The following is a 22790-nucleotide window of genomic DNA, read 5'->3' as shown; positions in this document are numbered from 1 at the left end:
TTTATATATGGAGATGGTAGGAAAGACGGTGAGCCCAGGAGCATGTGTGCTGGCATCAGAATCGATTGGGGACTGGTAATTAATTTGTTTAGACCTTAATTAATTCTCCAGTTCTTTCTTATTTGTGGACTGTCACGCTTAATTGTGTTCAGGAGCTTGAGCTCAGAGCAGGCCCTCCATTAATTGACGTGTAGTTTCTGTGAGGTGGAAGTTAATGGTTTGGGAAGCTGGGCAAACAGTGTAATTAAAGGTCGATAGAAGAGGCACTGGAAAAATACACACCCTCAGGTCCAGCCACCAGCCTTCTTAAGCAGACACCATTGTAGGGGAAACAGTTCCCACAAACAGCCTTTTTGTGAGGACTTGGGAAGTGTGTGGGGGGGTGGGGAATGTACACCAGCAAGGGGAGGGACACTGGTCAGAGGAATAGACAAGCTTGGTGTCAAGAATGGGTTGGTGGAGGCTTTCAAGAGGAGACCCCAAAGGTCACCTCAACACATCTCCAAAGCTGGTGCCCCAGGCTGTGTATGTGAGTGTAGGCAGGAGGCCCTGAAGGTCACCCCCAGCCTGTCTGGCTGTGTCCATGGAGAAGGGAACAGCAGTGAGTGCCTAGGCTAAGAAAGACCCCATCTGGGCCCTGAGCTCCCCATTGAAGAGGTCTGAGCCTTAGCGTCAGCCCCCTGACTCCTTCCAAGGGAAGGTTCTTGCATGGACCAGAAATGCAAGCTTCAGCATCTGTTGGAAAATGACTTCTGGTGTTGCCCCCATCAGTCCATTTTGTTAAATGTCGAAATGTGTCTCATGACCATGGAAAAAATCTCTGTGCTCACTGGGGAGCCATTGCTCAGGGAATCTGAGAGGTCTTTGGGAGAGGGTCTGTTCACACGCAGTGTTCCCATGCCTGCTCCTCCATGCCCCCTCCACTCCAAGGCAACATAGATCTTTGTGTCCTTGATGCCCCTTCATTCCACTGCTCCTCCCTCATGCTCAGGTCACCCTGCTTCCCTCATCCAGGAGGTGGCCAGGCAGTACTGCCTGAGACCCAAGGATCCACCCCTAGGTCAAAGCACAGCTCCCTCATCTATGGCTTCTCCATCCCTCGTCCCCTGTAAGCAGGGGTAGCAGGGTGTACCTGGGAAGGTGTGTCCCGAACCCTGGGACAAGTACTCTCTTCATTGATAGTCACTCCTCAGACCCCCCAGCCCAGCACATAGGGCTTAACATGGGGTTTTATTTGTTTGTTTGTTTTATTGTTTTGGTTTTTTGAGACAGGGTCTCACTATGTATGTATCCCAGGCTTGACTCAAATTTGAAATCCTTCTGCCTCGGCCTCTCAAGTGCTGGCATTACAGGCGTGCACCACTACACCTGATGTGGGTTTATTAAATGATCAAACAAGTGCTTTGGCACAAAAGGTTTGAGATTAGGCATTCAGAGTAGAATCCCACCCTAATGACATTGGTAAGTAGATTCTATTGCCCCCTAGTTTTTTTTTTTTTTTTTTTTTGTGGTACTAGGATTTGCAGTACTGGATACAGGGCCTCATGCTTGTTAGGTAGGTGCTGTACTGCTTGAGCCACTCCACCAGCCCTTTTCTATGTTGGGATTTTTTGAGATAGGGTCTTGAGAACTATTTGCCTGGGGCCAGCTTTGACCCGCCATCTTCCCAGTCTCTGCCTCCTGAGTAGCTAGGATTACAGGTGTGAGCCACTGGAGCACACTGCCCCTAAATGTTTATTCTGAATTTTTTTCATTTTAAAATAATTGTTTTTGAGTGCTCTGGTTTTTTGTATAAGTTTTCACCATCACACTGTCCACTTTTTTAGCCAGTAGGCCTTGGGTGGATGATCAGGAGGCTCACAACTCACCAGCTCGTCCTGGGTATGTTATCCAACCATAAAATGATGATCCTGGTATCTCTAACCATTGTTTTTATTAAATATGCCAATCTCTCAGCACATAATGAGCTCTTGATAAATGTTAGTCCTCCCCCAGCTCTGTTGCCCTCCACCTGCCCCAACCAGAGTGGTGAAAACACATTCCTGACATCAGGGAAATTGTTATTTGGGGACAAGGAGTGGTGGGATGCTCAAAATGGCACAGAAGGCAAATGTTCCAGTAACAAGTGCTATAAAGTTTCATAGAGGATAAAATCCATTAGTCATTATTTCTAAATCATTTTATAATACTTCCTAGATTGTAGGAATCTAATGTGACCTAAATTATTTAGGGGGAGGATGTTTGTTTTGAAAAAGAGAGAGAAAGAGAGAGAGAGAGAGAGACATGTTAAATTCCACCATCAAAGAAATATCTGGGCAGGTGGCATGGATTTTGAAGAGTTATAGAAGGGTGCTTGTGTCAGAGATTCCTGGAAGGATAGGTGGAGGGCCAGAATTGATGCAGCCTCAAAACAAGCTGGGGCTCCCAGCATGTGTCAGGCCCCAAGAGGACATGGAGAGTGGGACCAAATTAGCTAAAAGAAGTCTCTAATGGTGTGGCCTAGGGTTTTGTCTTTAATCTCATCCCCTTCAGTAATTTTATGACTACCATGGATAGAGGAGTTCAGTGACTCACATTCAAGGAACAAAGACACCAATCTGGCAGGGTTGTGAATTCATGGACAAGAGTACAAGATCTAAAAAGATCTCTGGGCTGATGTAATCACACAAGGTTTGATGGAAGGCATGCTGATCAAAACTGTAGCTGCAGACATGTTAGGACACCAAGACCTGGCTTGGCCAAAGGACTGAGGATGAAGATCCTGGGGAGTAAGGGGGCTTCATGAGCTATATGCTTGGAATGGGTCCACCATGTGGTATGTTTCTTTGAGGCTCACTCAGACTTCAGCTGCATCACTAAAGACAAAATGCCTAGAACAAAGGAGGCTGTATCCAGAGTATATCTATCAGCAAGGGTTGCAGGATCTCCTAAAAAAAAAAAATGACAGTCTGTTATTGGAATGAGCTGTATGATCCCTGGGTTTTAGGGAAGTGTCTGGGCCAGTAAGCTGGCCCAAAAAGCTGTCCAGGACACTGACAGGTGACCAAGTCACCTGTTTCTCGACAGCTTGCTCAGGACCTGGCATATAGTAAGTGTTCAACAAATATTTATTGAATGAATGACCTTCCAATTCAGAGATTTTACCATTCCTAAAGTCCAGAAGGCAGAGAAGGCACAGGCTGGGAAGGAGGTCTGTCGGGAGAGAGGCCTTGAGATAAGCTTAGGGTTTGAGTTTTATCTCATGGCTAATGGGGAATCACTGCAGAGTGTCAAGCAAGGGACCACCATGACAAGAGGGGGCTTTTCAGAGGAATGAATTAATGGGAATCTAACGTGAATAGAGCCCTAACTTCAGAGTCAGCCTACCCCTAGCTGATTTTTCAGTACAGAAATTCCTGGTCCTGAGTTGGTGACTCTTCAGTGTGGGTTGTGAAACTCCCCCCAGAGTGTCAAGCTATTTAAAAGAAAATATGTGCCATTTATTTCAGCCTCTCAGCTGAAATAAAAGGGAATATTGTGGAATTAAGTAAATCAGAGGTATACGCCCTCATTGGAGTGGTGCTTATCAAAGCAAAGGGGTTGTATTCTGCAGTTTGTGCGAGGGTGTGCATGTGTGAGTGTGTGAAGGTGGTAGTGTGCATGCATTGCACTTGGAAATGCACAGATCTCTGTGGCAGGATGTGAGAACCAGATGAGATGAAGCTAGAGGTCAGGGTTGGAGGGACACTTGCATTTGGTTATTCACTTTTATGCAATTTGAACTGCGTGCCATGTGTATGTGTTACCTGCAAAATCATGAAAGGGAAGGAGAGAGGAAGGGGAGAGAGAGAAGGGAAGGGAGGAGGGTAATGCCTGTCCATCCTTGCAGATGAGAGAGTGGAGTCTGTAAGTACTTTGCTCCAGCATCAGTCTGAGCTAAAACAGGAAGCAAGTCTTCTGGTTGCTACTAGAGTGCTTGGTTTGTTTAATAAAAAATGGTAATATTTTTTCCGATAGTATGTAATTGTTGTGTAAAGTTAATCTTACTATTCTCTCCAGAGACAAGCTTAGTATATCCCTTCAAATTCAAGTAAACATCTAAGAGTGTATGAATCTGCTTATTTATTGTATATAAATGTAATTGAGTTCAAGGGAATCAAATAATTACACCATTCTGTAAGCTGCTTTTTATCCTCACAATAAAGTGTTGATGGATTTCCATTGCACTCATTAAAAAATATTTTTTGGAAGTACTGGAGTTTGATCTCAGGATTTTGTGCTTGCTAGTCAGATGCTCTACCACTTGAGCCATACACTAGTCTTTTTTGCTCTGATTATTTTAAAGATAGGGTCTCACTTTTTGCCCATGCTGGCCTGTACTGTGATTCTCCTATTTTACACTTCCCACCATAGCTGGAATGACAGGTGTGTGCCACAATGCCCATATCTGTTTTTCTGTTGAGGTGGGGTCTCGTGAACTTTTTTTCCTGAGCTGACCTGGATCCTTGATCCTCCTCATCTCAGCCTTTCTTGTAGCTTGGGATGACAGGTATGCACACAGTGATGAACCACACTCCAAAAATTGTAACTTAACCTTCCTACCAATAATTCATTCCATGACTTTTAAATTATGATATATTTTAAATATGATAAAAATTGAAGAAATGGAGAAATAAAATGTTAGATACAATGGAAGCCCTTGTGCCCTCCACCTGCTTGATTCTGGTCTCCTTTCCCCAAGGAAGCTGCTGATCTCCAGTCAGTATCTCCTCCCCATTTAGGTTTTTTTTTTTTTTGTGGGATTGAGATTTGATCTCAGAGCTTCCCACTTGCAAAGCAGCTGCTGTACAGCTTGAGTCACACCTTTGGTCCATTTTGCTCTGGTTATTTTGGAGATGGGATCCCAAGAACTACTTTCTTGGGTTGGCCTCAAATCATGATCCTCCTGACCTCAGCCTCCCAAGCAGCTAGAATTACAGGTGTGAGCCACCAGAACCCAGCACCATTTAGGTTTTTATATTTTATCATAGGTGCATTTTGCCATAGACCACCAATTATATTGTTTATGCATTTTAAAATTTTACATTAATTGTATCAGACTGTACATATCCCTTTGAATTGTGTGCTTTTCACTCTAGTTTTGAGATTTATCTGTATTAATATATATACACATTTCAGCTGCTTTAGGCGTTCTACGGTGTCACTATCCACAGTTGACTAATTGGACACATTTAGGTTATTTTCTTTCTCATCTACCCAGTCCTGCTCAGACTACCTTGTATGCAAAGAATGAGCAATGTTTTCAAACCTTCATCTGTATCATAACCAGCTGGGTTGCTTAAAAACAGAAAGAAACAGATCTTGGGCCTGGCTTGGATTTAGTTTCAGTTGTGTGGCTGGTGTCGAGAATCTAGAATATGTACCTAGAAATGGAATGAGTGTGTTAGAAGGTATGCCCGTTTCTGTCCTTACCGGATACTGCTGAATTGGATACTGGCTTTTACTGTACTTCCAAATTTCTTCTTCTGCTGCTTTTTTTTTTTTTTTTTGGTGGTACTGGGAATTTGATGGTATTCAGGGCCTTTTGCTTCCTAGAAAAGCACTCTGCCACTTGAGCCACACCCCAGTCCTAAGTCTGAATTTCTGTTTCCCTATGTCCTCTTCAACATTTGGTATTATCAGTCTTTTAAAATTTTTGTCCATCTGTGCTGGGCGTAGTGGTGCACGCTTGTAATCTCAGCTCTGGGAAGGCTAAGGCAGGAGAATCTTGAGTTCCAAGCCATCCTGGGCTATGTAGTGAGACCTTGTTTCATAAAAAACAAACAAACAAACAAACACTTTTTGTCCATGTGAAATGGTTCATTTCTTATTTTAACTTGCATTTTCCAATTCCCAGTGTGTTTGAGAAGCTTTTCTTAACTTTATTGGGTATTTGGTAGATGATGGAGGAGAACCCTATTTCATATTCCAAAAAAAATTTTTTTGAATAGATTAAAAACCTTAATGTGAAAATTAAAATTTTAAAACTTTTGAAGAAAATAGAGATGAACATTGGAGTACCAGTAGACTTCCTTAATGACACAAAAAGTATATACCAGGCAGGAAAGAATTGTTTATTTGACCTATATTAAAGTACATGACAGAAGACAATCAACAAAGTGAGGAAAACAAGTCATATGCTGGGAATATCCATTTGTAAACCATTTAATCATGAGAATTAGTTTCTGAACAAAAAGAACTCTTGAAAATTGGCTTTTTTTTTTAGATTCAGAAAACTGCCTTTGATTATTCATAAGATTAAGCTGATTTACTTTTAAAAAAACTAGTGTATTTTCTACATTGACTTTATTTTATTTTTGCGGCACTGGGGTTTGAACTCAGGGCTTCAAGCTTGCTAGGCAGGTACTCTTGCCGCTTGAGTCACTCCACCAGCCTGAGTTCATTTACTTTTATGTTTCTATTTTACAAATTTCCTATTCTCATATTGATCGTTGAATTTTTTTGGTTGTTGTTGTTTTCTGAGACAGGGTCTCACTATGTATGCCAGTCCGGACTGGAGCTTACTATGTAGCCCAGGCTGGCCTTGAATTTGAGATCTTCCTGCCTCAGCCTCCCGAGTACTGGGATTACAGTCATGCAACACCATCTCTGACTTTCACCGAATCTTTTTCTTAATAATTTTAAAGCTCCCTCTTCATTATAGGAGGTTTTGGGCTGAAATGAACAGAAACTCTTGACTCAAACTGCCTTAAATAATAAAGAAGTTTATTACTTTACAAAGAGCAAGTCTCAGGTGAGATACCCAGACCTTCTCTTCCTTTCGACTGTGCTCTGCCAGTGGTCCAGTGGGATTTATCATCAAGCTAGCAGCAATTCAAGCATCACATTCGGACCCAACTGTGTCCTGAGGACAAAAGGCTCTGTCTCCTGGCTGCTATCCTGGGATCTCTATGGGACATCCCTCATTGGAAGGGTTGGGTCACATCCTTTCCTAGTCCAGTCACTGGCAAAGGGAGGATTATCACTACTCATTTCAGCTAATCTTTTGGGGGTAGACTAGCTGTTGGGATCAGTCACCATTACTCTCCACAGCTTGATTTTAGTGGCCCTTTGTTCATCATCTATATTAATATTTTTCCCAGTTTCCCATTTCTTACCTTGTAGATTAAAAATAGATCCTGACTGCCATATTTCTCAGATATGGTAAGTATAGCATGATTACATTCACATTGTAAAACTTGAAATAATATGGAACATTTAGTATAAAAATGTGCAAGTCTCTCAATAACAGACGTTAAGTCTCAAATTGAGTTCCCTTCCCCAAGGGCAGCACTCTGTAGGCATGAGGTTTCAAAACACTATCTGTAGAGCAGGAGGCATGGCTCAAGTGGTAGAGCACCTGCCTAGTAAGTACAAAGCTCTGAGTTCAAACCCCAGTACTGCCAAAAAAAAAAAAAAGAAGAAGAAAGAAAAGCAAATACTACCTGTGGATTTGCGCACACATGTACATGGGTATTGCAATTACAGGGTTTTACATTCAGTAAATCAGCATGTGCATACTCAGTAGCTTTCTTCACATAACAATTTGTTTTGGAGATCTTCCCATGTGAGTTCCCTAATGGTGGACATTTAGGTTGTTTCTAATTATTTGCTCTTACAAACAGTGCTATAATTAACATCCTTGTAAATGTCTCTTTGTGCATATGGGCAAGCATTTCTTTAGGGTAGCTATCTATGGTTTGGCAATTTCTACTGACTTTAATTGCATTGCCTGTATCTGGCAGACGATCTTCTGCATGTACAATAACTTTTCATGTCCGTGCACCATTATAGTGTAAGTTTTAAAAAGATGTTTTAGGCAACAATTAGGAATCTAAGTTTAAGTTCAAATTCTGTGTGGATTACTGTGGTCGACTGAGGTGACACTTGAATGAAGAGATTCCTCTACAAGTGACTAAGTTCACACAGGTACAGGCAATTGAGTAGGAGGAAAATCTTCCTCCCACACACACCCCCAACATCCATTGTAAGGCACATTGTATTTTTTTATTTATTTGTTTCTTCTTTTTTTTTTTTTTGATGGGTCTAGGGTTTGAACTCAGGGATTCACACTTGCAAAGCAGGCGTTCTACACTTGAACCATACTCACAGTCCATTTTGCTCTGGTTATTTCGGAGATGGGGGTCTCACAAACTATTTGCCTGTGCTGGTCTCGAACCTTAATCCTCCTGATCTTAGCCTCCCAAATAGCTAGGATTATAGATGTGAGCCACTGGCATCTGGCTACATCATAATTTTTAAAAAATTAAATATGGAAAAATGCATCTTAGAATTGAGGAGTTATGGTATCTAAATTTTTCCAAATCAGGGCTGATGGAGTGGCTCAAGCAGTAAGAGCACCTGCCTAGCAAGTATGAGCCCATGAGTTCAAACCCCAGTGCCACCAAAAAAAAAAGAAAAAGAAAAAAAAAATTTCCCTGAATCAGTAGCCCATGGCTCCAACTGCGTGTTTGAATGGTCTTTTCCCCTGTGAGTTGATACAACTGCTTTCCTACCAATCACTTTCTGACCCAGGTGTATGTGTTGCTGGCTGCACTGAATTGACCTACTTGTCTGTTCTGTGCTGGTTCAGGGGCAGGCTCCCTCCCCTGTGGCCTTTCTTCTGAGAACTTCCCCGTGCTTTTGTCTATCCCTCTTACACCGGGTGCTTCATTAGCTGTTCACAATCTGCATGATTTTGCATCTCAGTGGGTCGGATGTGAGAAGTCTGCAGCAGTCAAGAGCATGTTTTCCTCAGGACTTGATACTGAGCTTGCCATCAGCGTGAAGCAACCTCTCTCTCTCTCTCTCTCTCTCTCTCTGTCTTTCTCTCTCTCGCCTCTCTCTCATTCCATGACATCTCCCAGCATTGCTGCTCCAACATCAGTTATGCTTGAGTCTTGAATGGTGTCAATCTGAGTTGAAAATGTGCCAGCTTTCCTAACATTATCACTAACAGACTGCTTAATTAACCTGCTGATACTGTCAATAGATCTTGCCTATGTGTCAGAAAGAGACCTGTAGTCAGTCTCTCTCTCTCTCTCTCTCTCTCTCTCTCTCTGTCTCTCAGGTCAGTGTTCTCATTGCTCAATTGTTCATTACTAGGGATGTAGGGATGGCCATTAGCTTGCACATGCAGAAGCTCTCACTAAGTGGATATCCAGCATACACAGTTGACAGAAGAGATTGTAGGGTATGTGCCATTCACAAAAGCAGTGCTGCCATGATAAAAGCGAGAGCACACAAGGGAGGGGTGAGGATAGGTAAGACACCTAAAAAACTAGCTAGCATTTGTTGCCCTTAATGCAGAGAAACTAAAGCAGATACCTTAAAGCAACTGAGGCCAATAGGAAAAGGGGACCAGGAACTAGAGAAAAGGTTAGATCAAAAAGAATTAACCTAGAAGGTAACACCCACGCACAGGAAATCAATGTGAGTCAATGCCCTGTATAGCTATCCTTATCTCAACCAGCAAAACCCCTTGTTCCTTCCTATTATTGCTTATACTCTCTCTACAACAAAATTAGAGATAAGGGCAAAATAGTTTCTGCTGGGTATTGAGGGGGGGAGCGGGAGGGGGTGGAGTGGGTGGTAAGGGAGGGGGTGGGGGCAGGGGGGAGAAATAAACCAAGCCTTGTATGCACATATGAATAATAAAAGAAAAATGAAAAAAAAAAAAAAGCAGTGCTGCCTAGGCCACTGGTCCAGGAGGAGACAGGGAGTTGCCATCATTCTGAGGCAGGCTTTAGGGTTTTCTCTTTATTTTTTCCGTCTAGGCAGCTTAGATGAGAGGGAGACATTGTCACCCTCAGTTGTGGCCTAGACAGGCTGTCTGAGGGGAAGAAAGGCGGCTGACTTTCACTTTGTTTTGTGCTTCATCTTTTGTCTCACATGGTTTTGTGTTTGAAGCAAAGTCCCACTCTGTCCTGCTGTCCCTACATTCCCCATTTGGAAATTGTGGGGAGTAAACAAGATGCCACCATGAGCTTAGGGTTGTTTACCACCATCTCCAAGTCCACATTCTCTTTTTTCTGTATCTGTCTGTCTTTCCCACACATACACACACAAAATGGGGGCTAGAGACAATTCGGTTGTCTCCAGTTTGCCCTCACTTGGTGTGGGTGAGAACGCAGAGGCTGGCATTCTTCATGAGTGCAGCCTGTGCCCAGAGATCCCATGGAAACCCTAAAAGCTGCCTCCTTTTACACTCAGGAAAGCCCAGTAAGGGTGGAGTGAGCTGGCAGCCCCTTACCTTAAGAGGGTGCTTATTCCTGGGACCATGATTCCTATCAACTTGCCTTTCCTGGAATGGTGGTAGTGGTGGGTGGCGTTCTCAGAGGGAAGAGACTGATACCTCTCTGGGCAGAAAACCCCGCTCCCCTCTAATGATTTTCTTGGGTCTTCTGGGAACTGGAGGACTGGGCAGCCCCAGGGGCAATGGAGATGCAGAGCATGTCTACTGCCACTAGAGGGTGTGTCACTAACATGCGGCCAGGTGCTGGCTTCCCAAGGCCACCATAGGGGGGCTTTTTTGGGTCCCAAGCCCTGAGTGTCCCGCAACTGGCAGGAGCTCACCTCTGGGGGTGAGCAGGGAGAGATACCAGACAGGACTGGAACCCACACCCAGATGGCCCCAAACCCAGCCTCCCAGCCCCTCTAGGTTATTTCCTGCTACCCTAAATCTCCTTTACCTCAAATTCACCTTCCTAATTCTATCTCCTGCTGTGGTTAAGATAAGGGTTTCTAAATACCAGCACCACTGACATTTGAGACTGGGCAGTCTTTTGTTGTGGGACTGTCCTATGCATTGCAGGCTGATTAGCAGCATTCCTCCCACATGTGTCTACCTCCCACATAGCAGTAACTCCTCCACCTCCACCCCCAGGTCATGGTAATCAAAAATGTCTCCAGTCTTGGCCAAATGTCTCCCAAAATTGCCCCTGGTTAAGAGCCACTGTTGAGGTAAGCATGTCTGCTGTGGCGCCAGGAGGGAGTGAGGCTCAAGTCCCAGCCACAGAAGGAAACAGTAGAGATGCTCAAAGATGGCATATGTGCTCTAAATACATTTTAGAACTGTATTTGCTCTCCTGCTTTTCCTCTCCAAAGATTACAGAGCTTCTCGGTCTTCATCTGGGTTTATTCCACCTCCCTATGTTATTAAAATAGGAGAGTGAGGCTCAGAGGCTCCCAGGTTCTCAAGCCACTCTCACCTACAGAGCCCTGTCCCCCAGCTGTGAGCACCCTGGACTGTTGGTCTCCGCAGCCATTGGCTTGGACCCCAATAGCATCTGTGGGCTCCCTCCCACTCCACCTGCCCACTGGGCCCTGCCGCCCTCCAGCTCCCCAAACCCGGGTGCCCCCCCTACTGGAGGGGGGGAAGCAGCAGGTGTTGATGCTAATCAGTGTTCACAGCCCAGAACTGCAGTCGCTCCCAGGCTCACACACTCCCCAAAATTAAACACTCATTATACAAAATTAATTGACATTAATTAGCAAAAATTAAAACTTTAAACACAGAAAGGCGCTTTGGGGGGAGGAGTGGAGCAGGCGGGCTCTGCATTTGTTGCCCCCCACTTCCCACCCACCCACCACCCCCAAGTCTCCACAGTTCCATCCTGAAGCAGGGCTGGAAGAGTTCAGGCCAGGACCACATTTTTACCCCACCACAATCCAGTGAATCCCAGTCAAGGGGAACAGGCAGAGGCACCCTGTACTAGTCACCATCTGATGCGTGGCCCACAGACTCCAAATCCAGTGCGTAACTAAGGAGCCAGGAACCTTCCCTCAGCCCAGGTGCCCAAGATCTCAGCTGAGACAGGAGAGTCATGGCCAAAAGAAGGAACTCAATCTTTGGAAGAACTCTGCCTGGCTCCCAGCCCTCTCGCCCCTGGGTACCTAGAGGTTTAGTCACTGTAGCGTTTCTGCTCTGTTCCACTTTGCTGTGTGACCTCAGATAAGCTACCCCCCTCTCTGAGCCTCAGTCTTCCATCCATATGATGAGGGGGTGGTGCTGGGTGAGCACTGAGGTTCCTGCCTGCTCTGGCACCTGCTGTCAGGGATGCAAGTCTCTGGGAACTTGATTCCCTCTGAGTGAGCCACCAGGGGCTGAATATGGGGACTGGCACTTCTAGGGCATGGAGTGGCCACAGTGGGCCGAGTCACCAGGCCCCTAGGAGTGCATCTTGAGTCCAGAGAGCCCTCTCAAAGGGACATCTACTTCACCTGCCCCAGAGGAAAGGAGAACAGCACCCTCCTTAGGTGGCAGCTCTGATGGCCCTGAACAGTTTCCCTCCTGATTGTGTTCCCCTTTGCTTACCAGCTAGCAGGATAACAGAACCAGTCCTCCCCCATCCCCAATCTTTGCAGCCTAAGCATTTGTTCAAAACCCTTAGGGCCTGGGCAGGGAGGCCTGGCTAGGGGAGGAGCCAAGTGGAAAGCCATCCTCTGCCTCACCCCTGCTCCCTGTACCCCTCTCTCTCTCTCCAGCCAGTGCCAATATCTGCAACGTGGTCCTGATGCGGTATGGGGAGCTGGAGGAAGGGATTGATGTCCTGGATGCTGACGGCAACCTCGTGGGCTCCTCCAAGATCGCAGCCAGACACGTGGGTCGGCCGTGGGCTCAGGGGCCTTGGGAGGGGATCAGTTTTCCCATAACATGTTCATTCCTTCAAGGCTTCTCACCACAGTACTCTCTTGATGTCTTCCCCTTACCCCAACCCCCATCTCCCATCTGTATGAGCTCTGGACCTCAGAGCCTGTTCCCAGCCAAGACTGTACCCCTGGACTTCTCTCCAAACATCTCAGCCCCTGGGGACCCAGCTCCTCGGCCGAGGTGTTAATTGGTGAGGGCAGAGGAGATTCCCCTAGAACTTTCTCCAGGCCCAGAGTCCTGCCACCCTGGGGCCTCCACATCCTTGAGTACTAACAAGAAGCTGGAAGCAGCGGGTGTGGTTTGGCTAATAGGTGTTTCTGCAGCCACCTTACTGAGGGCCAGCACCCAGTGCTTGCTGAGGCCACTGCATAGTTTGTAGAATTATGTTTCCTTACAAGACCTCTTTTCACCTCTGGTTTCACCAGCCCCACTCACTGTAGTGCTCGTGAGTTTAAAACCCTCTCGGTGCATGTGTACATGTCCTGTGTTTTTCCTGTCTTCATCCTAGTGGTGGCTGGTGGCTCATCCCTGCTGCACTGGGCTCTGGCCTGTATGTGCTGGGAATGGGGCGAGTAGTCAGTCATGAGGGGGACGAGCATTTACCTTGCTTCAGCAACTGCCTCCCAGGGCCCAAGCCTCACTCCTATCCATGAGGCCTTCTTGATAAGCTTTAGAACCTTCCCCTGCCCACCATTGTCAGGGAAAGTCAGGGCCCTTCCAGGGCTTGTGAGAGGATAGGGGCTGGGGTACCATGACAGCAGTGCATCCTCTCCTCAGTGCCCCATTCTAGGCCCTTCTGTTCTTCCCATACCTGTTCAGGAGCCTGGAGGGATCCTCTCTGTCCTTCTGGAGGCTGATCATGAATGGCTCAAGTTCCTGGGAGAAACGTTCAACCCTTAGCCCATCATCAGAGGGCATTTAACCTACATGATTCCAACCTCCTTTCCCAGCCAAATCTTTTTCCCCAACCCCTGTGATGGAGAGCAACCATTATAACTCCTCCTCACAGGTAAACCAGCAAGGAAATCCAAGTTCTTCTGTAGCTTTGGGCTTCCTTCAGTCTGGCTTGGCCTGCTCCTCACTGCCTGGGGAGAGACTCCAGGGAATCTGTGGGCTGGGAGCCATTCCTGGGGTCTCCTCTGAGCATGGGAATCCACGGGGTTAAAGGGACTTCCCACATGGTCATCCAAACACAGAATTGCCACTGAGCTGGGCCCCAGACTATACCAGGAATCCTGTGGGATCCCTGAGAGGAAGGCCCCAGGGAGACCCTATACACACGTACCATGGAAACACTGGAGGTGCTCAGCAAAACCTGTCCTTACAAAATGAACCTCTTATCACTAAGAAAGACTCATCCAGAGTCAGGAGATGCAAGGTCTTCTGATCGTTGGCTTTGCAGGATGTTAAAGTAAAGAAAAAAAAAAAAAAAGTAAACTCAGAATCTCTGTCCCCCCTCAGCACCTGATGCCTCAGTGATTCAGCAGGCCCTAGCTATTTGTCCCAGCCTTTCCAGTACTCTTGAGAACATCTCAGGTCCTCCATGGGCTGCTTCCTAACCCATGCATGTCACCTCTGCCACCTGAGCCTGTGTCTTCCTAAGCACTGGCTTCTTTCTGGGGCTGCTTCTGTCACCACCCCTCCCCCACATGTGGCAGGTGACAGGAATCTGCTCTTTCCAAATATATGTGGTAAGATGGAAAGGCTTTTTTCTGTTGTCTGGAATAAGGCTTGTGAGCAATGCCATGAATAATTCCATGTGCCAGATGTGCTTAGCAGCAGCACATACACCTAGAGCTCTGGGGTGAGGTTTGCTACCAGGTGGCTGTCGTCCCCCCAACCCCCCGCCTCACCATAGCCTGTCTTGCCCCTCAGGCCCTGCTGGAGACGGCACTGACACGAGTGGTCCTGCCCATGCCCATCCTGGTGCTTCCCCCCATCGTCATGTCCATGCTGGAGAAGTAAGTTGGGCAGCCAGGACAGAGGGGGGTCCCTGGGAAGGAAGGTGGGGAAGGGGAACTGGCAAGCCCAGGACAGGGGACAAGGGAGCCACTGGCAGCCTGCCCATTTTATCCTGGGTGTGGAAAATGTCCTGCTCCATTTTCAGACTCTTAAGACAGTGGGGCTGGAATCAGTCCATGCAAATTTGTGGACTTTAACTAGGCAGACCCTATGGTAGGTACTGTGAAGGATAATCTGCGGACAAGGCTGGCCCCACCCTAAGGGGCTGGCAGTCCTCAGGGAGTGTGTGTGTGTGTGTGTGTGTGTGTGTGTGCATATGCTCTTAGTGAACAGTGTAGGACCACTGAAAGGCATAGTTTGAGGGCTCTTGTAGGAAGACTAGATTTGGGGCCAGTGCCACCCCTTGTAGGCATCCAACATGAGGCAAGTCACCACCTCAAGGCAAGTCACCACCTCACTGGGCCTCAGTTTTGCCACGTACAGAACAGGAATAATAACAACCTCCCTGCTTCCCTCAGAGGGATGGTCTAAGGATGTATATTTGTTATGACAGAAAAGAAGGAAGGGAACATCTTAATACCAGTAATAGAGTGGTTCTACTAATTAATGAGTAAAATTGAATGGTGAATACTAAAATGCTGTTGGAAGAAGAGGCTGAGCTGAGAGGGGTGAGGAACTGTGGCTCACCTGCTGGTGCTTCGGACAGACCCTGAGGCTTAAGATACCCAAGAGAATGGCAAGGGGTCCTGGCTTGCACAGGCCCCCTTCCTCCTGGGGGTTCTGCCCTGAGGGGCACTTCAGATGGTGGTTGAGATTGGGGTACTTCATGTAAGGTGTGTTCAAAGGTCCCTGGATCAGGGACTGCTTATTCTTGCAATACTAATTATAACAACTATTATTATTACAGAACTAGGGATGGAATTCAGAGTCTTGCACCTGCTAGGCAAGCACTCCACCACTGAGCTACATCCTCACTCAGCCCCTCTAGGTCTCTTTTATGCCTCTGGCCCTTGTGTACATAGCCCCTCATGAACTGAGGTTGTCTTCAAATACCAGTGACTGCAAGTACAGAGAAGGAGACAGATGAGCCAAGTATGGCTCCGTCTTTGAGACTGCCAAATCCAGAACCTTGGAACTGTGAAGCAGGTTCACTGTGTACTGGTTACTTGTCGCCTGCACAGTGAGGTGCAGAACACTCATAGGACAGGTTAAGCAAAGAAACTTCCTTACTTGCAGGTAGGCATCAAAGGACAGGGAAGCCTAGGATTTGTAGCAAGCCGGTCCCCCAAAGCTCAGGAAAGCTGCCCAGGGAGGATGAACTCTTATGTGCCCATGGCCAGTGTCACACCATAGCTGAGGGAGCCTGGCAGTACTCTGCCCTTGGTTTTATGCTCTGAGTGAACTTGGCTTGCTGGACTAAAGCTTTGCTGGACATCCTGTACTAGGAGGACAGGAACAGAGCCCGACCGGTAGCCTCTTCTTATGTCAGGATATTGCATTCCCAGTCCAGCGTACAGGTACTCTGATAACTGGAAGCAGGAAGAGGTAGGAAAGTGGCTCTACCAGGCCTGCCAGGGATCGATCCTTCAGCAAGAATTTGCTGGAGAGAAACATGGTCTGTGATGCCTTCCCAGTCTGCGTCTGAGCTGAGTTTGCAGAAAGTGGAATGATGGTTAGTGTCCCATTGCTTTCGGACTTAAACTTGGCTTTGGGAGTCATGGAAAGTGACATGGAATTGTTCTGGTTCTGAACCTTTCCAGCCTAGTGTCTGGAGTGCAGTAGTGTCTGGCTCAGCTCAGGCTCTAAGGAGGCCCTTGGGTAGGGAGTAGAAAGAGATTAGCTATTTGGAGATCCTGACAGCCTTGTAAGTGGTTGGTCCTTCCCTGGAGCTCCTGGGAGGGTCTCTGGTGAGAAGAAAGAGTCCAGCCCAGAGTTCTCAAGGAATATCAAAGTGAATAAGACCCAGTGTGTGCCCTCCAAGATTTTACTAATCTCACACATACTCTGGAAGTACAGGCCTGCGTGGTAGGAGAGGTGGGGCAATGTAGCAGAATGAGCTGAAATATATCTGCCAGTCTGCTGTGGTCATAGAACTTTCCCCAGCCTCAGTTTCCCACCTGGAAAATGAGCACCAGCCAGAACCTCTTTGTCTCTGTGCTGGGGGTTGGGGGCATTGCCAAGCATCCCATAGTCTATCTTCTGCTGAGGAGTCTGATGGGAGGGGCAGCCTACCTTGGCGAGCCTGGGTTGGGTGAGGGGGTCCGGGACAGACTGGGAGAAAAGACAAAAGAACACTTACAAAGCAGCCTACTTGCAAATTAATGGAGCGCAAACTAAAACTGCACTCCAAGTGCTGAAGGAATGCATAGCAATGGGGAGACCAGCTGTTGTGTGGAGGCCTGGGGCTGGGACCTGACTTGCTAGCCTCTGGCCTCAGTTTATCTTTTCTGGGAGGAGCACTCAGAACCAAGAAGCCCAGGCCTCTTACTAGGATAAGACAGAGGTGGGAGCCTGTGGAATTAAGCTCAGTTGTCCTTGACTCTCAGGTGGGAAGGGGAGGAACCTCCACTTCAGCCAGTGCCTCTGAGGGAGTACCCCTTGCTCCCCACCAGGGTGGGTTCAGAGTTCCCACTCTACACCTTTCCTACAGCATCCACTAGCCAGATTGAGCAGGAAGTTGGGTTCAGATCTAGGGCTGGGATGCCCTCCACACGTAGCCCCAACAGCTCAGAGGCAGGTGCCTGTGCCAGGTTGGGAGGCCACTCCTCCAGCCCTGCAGCCCTGATCCTGGGATACACCTGAAACAAGGCATCACGCTGGGTCTAAGCTGGGTGGGGGTCCAGGCCACACCCATGGTAGGTCCCTGAGTCCACTCCCTCAGCTTCCTCCAGTTCCTGGGATCCGGGTCTTTCATTTCTCCAGGCATTCGCACATCTCTCCATCTGCATATTTTAACTCCCCCAGCTGCCTTTCCAATCCCTCCCTGCCATTTCCCTCTCCTCTTCCCCTCCCCCGTCCTGCTGTGTTTGCTGTCTGCCTGCTCTGGGCTGAGACTCCTCAGGCTCAGCTTTGTCTGCAGCCTTAGGCCTTCTTCCTGCACTCCCTGCCCAGAAGGGGAGTTCAGCCAGTTAGCCCTGAAGGAGTAGTCAGGATCACAACCCACTTGAAAAGGGGTTTGTTTGGTTTCCCCCAGTGAAGTGCTGAGGACTGAATCCTTAGTCTGTCCCTCACCTCCCAGGGAGGGAGCTTTACTCTTTCTCCCTGTCACCCTTCCCTGCCCTCCATGACCCTTATGGCTGTGCCTCCAGAAACTTCACACCCTCCTGGCACTGCCACTAGGGCTAGAGGGAAGCCCTACCTTAGCCCAGTGACAATTTGGAGAGCAAGCCATGTGTTCTGCCCTCCTGGTTCTGCTTGAGAAGTTGATCTAAACTGGCAGTTTAAGATTAAGTTGAGCAGCTGTCTCAGGGCTGGTCTCAGCTCACTCCAGCCCTTCATGAGTGCTAAGGAAGCCCAGGAGGCCTTGGGCTAATCCAGGGAGGATGGGAGCTAGCATGGACCAGAAGGAGAGGAGCAGGTACTGCCCCCAGGTGTCTGAGCTTGATTTTGTCCTGCTGCTCTTAATCCTTGGAACCTCCACCTTCCACTACTACCCCACTACCACTACTACCACTCTCCATCTTCCCACCCCACCACAATAGCGCCTCAGGCTTAATCTAGCAGCTGGACAAATCATGGAGTTTGGACCAGTGGAAAGAGTTAGAGGACAGCTCAGCCACCAGGATCTTACCTCTTTCCCACAGGTAATGGGCAATAACCACAGCAACTATGATTCACAGTCATGAGCACTTTCTTAGAGCCCAGCGAGGCTGACCCTTTTACTTATATAGAACAGATAACTGAATCTTTATTAATTCCTAAGCAGGAACATCCAGGGGCAGGTTTTCTCAGAAGTGACTGCGGGAATCACCAATTTTATACTCGTGGGGTTGTTTAGAATGCCAATTCCTATGTCTAATTCCTAGGATCTCATGGCATAAGGGGCCCTTCAGAGTTTGCATTTTTAACCAGCTGCCCAGACCATTTCAAAGCACATGAAAGTCTGAGAACAGCTGCTGCTCCCAATTTTGCTGTCTACTCAGAGCCAGGGGCTCCTGGGATTCTTGTTCCAGAAGAAGAAGGTGATACAGGGTTTGCCTGCCCCACCATTGGGGCCTTGTTCCCCAGAGGGAAGGGGCTGTGTTAGTCAGCTATTGTTGTAACAAATACCTGAGATAATCAACTTATAAAGAGAAAGGGTTATTTTGGCTCAGGGTTTTTAGAGGTTTCAGTACATGATCCATTTTGTTGCTTTGGGCCTATGGGCAGCTCATCATGGCAGAACCAAGTGGCAGAGCAAACTGAATCCCTTTATTGCTAGGAAGTGAAAAGAAAAGGGGGCTGGGGTCCCATTATCCCTACTAGGCCCTACCTTTTAAGGTTTCTACCAGCTCTAAATAGCACCACGCTAGAGACTAAGCCTTTAACACGTGGGCCTTTGGGGGACACTTAAGGTCCAAACTATAGCAGGGATCTCTCACCTGTGCTCAAGTCCAGGTCCTCTCCATTGGGGGAGGGACAGAGTTCCTATATGTCCTCTTCATGTGGAGGCCGAAACAAACACTAAGGTTAGACTTAGTGCCTGTCTAAACATCCCCTGGCAAATAGTCCAGTTATCCATTCTGTTGGTGCCCCCCCAGGCCTCTCCAAGTAGAATGCCATGGTCTCCACAAAAGGGCCTCTTGGATTATGTGAGATGGAGAGCTCTGGTGAGCATGGTGAAGGTGTACTGGCTAGCTGGTGTGGCCCCATTCTGTCCTGGCTGACAGCCTCTTTTGTTGTCTCCCTAATGTGTGGCCTTGGCATAAAACTATGTACACAGTGGGTAGGTGTCCACCAGTGTTCATTTATGATTTGAGTAGCTAAGAGCGCAGCAATTTTCTTCACAGCCAGGCCTGGGGAGAGCAGTGACAATCAGAGAAGGCCCCAAAGATGGAATTCCATTATGTCTATTTAGCTAGAGGCTGACACTGACTGCAGAACCAGGCTGTCCTGGCCCTGAGATGGAGTGGGACCCAGTGTGGTGGCTAGTAGCCAGTCCACCCTGTCTTTGGGCCTCATGGGACTCCTCCCTCTCCTCAACAGGACGGCTCTCCTGCAGGCGCGCCCCCGACTGCTCCTACCTGTGCAAAGCCTTGTGTGCCTGGCAGCCTTCGGCCTGGCCCTGCCACTGGCCATCAGCCTCTTCCCACAGATGTCAGAGGTCAGTGGGGGCTTGAGGGCAGGCAGGGAGGGGTTGTTTATTAACAAAGACTTACTGAATGCTGACTCCTTAGCACTGCGCTAGGCACTGTGATCAGAACGGTGACTGAGACTGGCTCAGGCTCTGGTCTCTCAGAGTTGAGTCAAGCAATAAACACAATGATGAAATAGGGAATAGCAAATGAAGTTCAAGAGGAGTTAGGATGGATGTTCAGCTGGATCTGGGAGGAAACAGCAGACCAAATGGAGCTTGGTGGGTGCGGGGGGAGTGACATGTCCCTGGGGCCTAGAAGCTGGGCTTGAGTTGGCTAGGTGCAAAGGGGATAAGAAGACACATGGGCTGGTATGAAGTTGGTGTGAAGGTTCTGAGGTGAGGCAGGACAGGGCATATCCTAAGGGCTGACCAAAGTCTACATTGCAAAATGCAGATAAAGCAGGCTGGGCCAGGTAGTGCTGGGAACTTGGAAGCCAAAGCAGAGAAGGGTAAATGTCATCTTAAGGGCTGTCCAAAACAGAAGCACAGATTCCTGATTTTGAACAGTCCCCAGGACTGTGTCGGGAAGCTGGGTTGGAACTCTGGAGGAGAAGGAACCATCAGGAAGCTGTGGCGGACGTCCAGCGAGAGATGACGGCGGCTTGGACCAGGCTGTTGGCAGTGGGCATGGAGAAATGGGGCCTTTCAGAGACAGTTGGGCAGCTACTTCATGAGGATTTCTGAAAAACTGCATGTGGCAGGATGTGCACCCAGCTTTCTGGTTTTGAAAGCAGAAGGCAGATGTAGATACTGCCTAACAAGATGGCGACACAAGGAGGAGCAGGTTGAAGGAGGACAGAGAGTTGAGTTGGATGGACACCCATGGGTGTGAGGAGCCTCCGGAAGGTAGCTGTCTTGTGGGAAGTTGGCTCTCAGTCTGGAATCCAGGAGAAAGGCCTGGGTTGCAGGGCCAGGAGTAGAGGCCACAAGGCTAAAGTAGTCCTGGTAAGGGCAGAGCTGGACCAAACGGGAGCAGGGGTAGATGGACCTCATGGGCTCCATGAGGTTGTTGTAGAGTGTCCATTGTTCTTGCCATGAAAGCAAACCTTGTCCCCCAGAGCTGGGGTCTAGGTGAGAAGTGAGGCTTGGCACAGAGGGGAAAAAGAGGTTCAGGCCAACACCAGTTCCAGCTGTGGGAGAGCTAGATAGCTTTTATTCATTTGTTTTTCCCTTTATGAAATGGTTAGGGAGGGGAGCTTGTGTAAATGCAAAAGGGAAGCATCAGGAAGAAAGCTGAGGACATTGAGAGGAGGAGGCTGGGAGAGCAAAGGGAGGAGCCCAGAGGCTCAGAAGGAACTAGACTTGGCAGGGGAGAGCCCCCTCTCCCCTGTGGGGGGCTCTCCCCTGTGGCAGGCGGGAGAGGGGTGGATAGCAGATGTAGTTGGGGACAGGGAATGCAGACTGGCATGAAGCTAAGGGATAGGGTAGGGGCAGGCCCAAGGGAGCAAAGAATTGGTGTGGTGTTTGAAGTAACTGAGCTCAGGAGAAACCACTACTGTGGCCAGAGAGGGGCACTTCTGAGTGTGTTATTTCAGGACTGATCTTGCTTCAAGGAGACCCCAAGAGAGGTAAAGAGAGGGCCAGGGTGCCTGGAGGAAAGTCAGTGGAAGTGACAGTAAGAGGCTAGACTGCATATGAGAACTGGAGGCACAGGCTGTAGAGCAGAAGGTGGATTCTAAGCCTCCAACCGGGAGGTTGCTGGAGGGTGAGAGCTGGAGTCACTGCTCTCCACTGAGCCTTGGAGTTCGGGAGACTGTGTTGGGGGTATCTTGGGGACACTGTCCAAGGCACACTAATGGGGATCCTGATGTGTGATATGAGCCAGTTACCTTGTACCCACAGTACTCAGTTTTGCTGTGAGGACAGGAACACTCTCCTATCCCCAGGAAAGCTGAGCCTGGGAACGCCCAGTGGAGTCAGGGCTACACTAGAAGTTCTGAAGACAGGGTGGAGGGTATCCTCCATGTCCCAGGCATTTGAATCTCTAAGGGATTCAGCCTGGCCCTCCCTGAAGTCACAACATCTCTCTCTCTCTGCAGTCAGCCTGAGCCTGAGGCACCAAGGCCAGGGTCTGTGTCCTCCATGTGTGCATGTAACACCATGTGCTAGAAGCTCTGCCTGCTTGCACAGGGAAGGACCAGGGCAGAGAAACCCCATGACGCCAAACCAGATACCATCCCAGCTGGAAGAACTTAAAGGTCACCCAGTTCGCTACCCTCCTTGACTGTACTGGGAAACGAAGGCCCAGAGCAGCCAAGGAACCAGCCCAAGGTCAGAGAAGCCAGGTGCTGATGTGAGAGGAAACCCTGGAGGTCACATTCCCAAGTGTAGACCTGTGGTCCAAAGTCAACCTCATTAAGGCTCCAGGTCCAAGCTCAGCCTCCTCTGTCTCCCATACTTGCTCAGATAAGCACAGATTTTAGTTCTTCTGGGTGTCTAACCAAAGTCTTCTTATCACGACCCAAGCCTCTTCCTCTGTATTGGGAAGAATATAGTCACTGCATAGCAGATCTTAAGCCTTTGGGAAGGGAGTGCTGGAGTATGATTTTCAGTTCCCTGTTCAGCTGCATTGACCCCAGTAGGGTAAAGGCCGACCTGGAGTGTTCTGTGGCCCGTCTGTGACCCATGGCACCAAGACCATAATCCAATTGGCTGAGAGGACCTAATTCTCCCATTTGTCCTCCCAATTAATTCTAACGAGGTGCTTCTTCTGCTGTACAGGGATCACGTCTCACATCCCAGAAGCCAGTGGGATTTGCCACAATAAGTCTGGACTTGCTTGGGCTGACCCAACTTTGCCAAAAGCCACCAAAGCTGTCAATA

The 22790-nt window shown here is 48.2% G+C and overlaps 1 protein-coding gene across 4 annotated transcripts in view; it reads left to right on the top strand.

The window, feature by feature from the left end:
• Sfxn5 (sideroflexin 5) overlaps positions 1-22790 on the top strand; it is a 108271-nt gene that overhangs the window by 70523 nt on the left and 14958 nt on the right. For 2 of the 4 annotated variants that reach the window (XM_074049969.1, XM_074049970.1), the window contains exons 11-13: positions 12505-12620; positions 14546-14631; positions 19817-19934. In XM_074049969.1, the coding sequence (XP_073906070.1) occupies positions 12505-12620; positions 14546-14631; positions 19817-19934 (320 nt within the window). The remainder of the gene's footprint in view (positions 1-12504; positions 12621-14545; positions 14632-19816; positions 19935-22790) is intronic. The other 2 variants (XM_074049971.1, XM_074049972.1) reach the window with 2 other exon arrangements.

Source organism: Castor canadensis, chromosome 12, assembly GCF_047511655.1.
Source record: "Castor canadensis chromosome 12, mCasCan1.hap1v2, whole genome shotgun sequence".
Classification (NCBI taxonomy): Eukaryota; Metazoa; Chordata; class Mammalia; order Rodentia; family Castoridae; genus Castor; species Castor canadensis.
The sequence above is the reverse complement of the archived record's forward strand: the minus strand, read 5'-3'. Positions and strand labels throughout refer to the sequence as shown.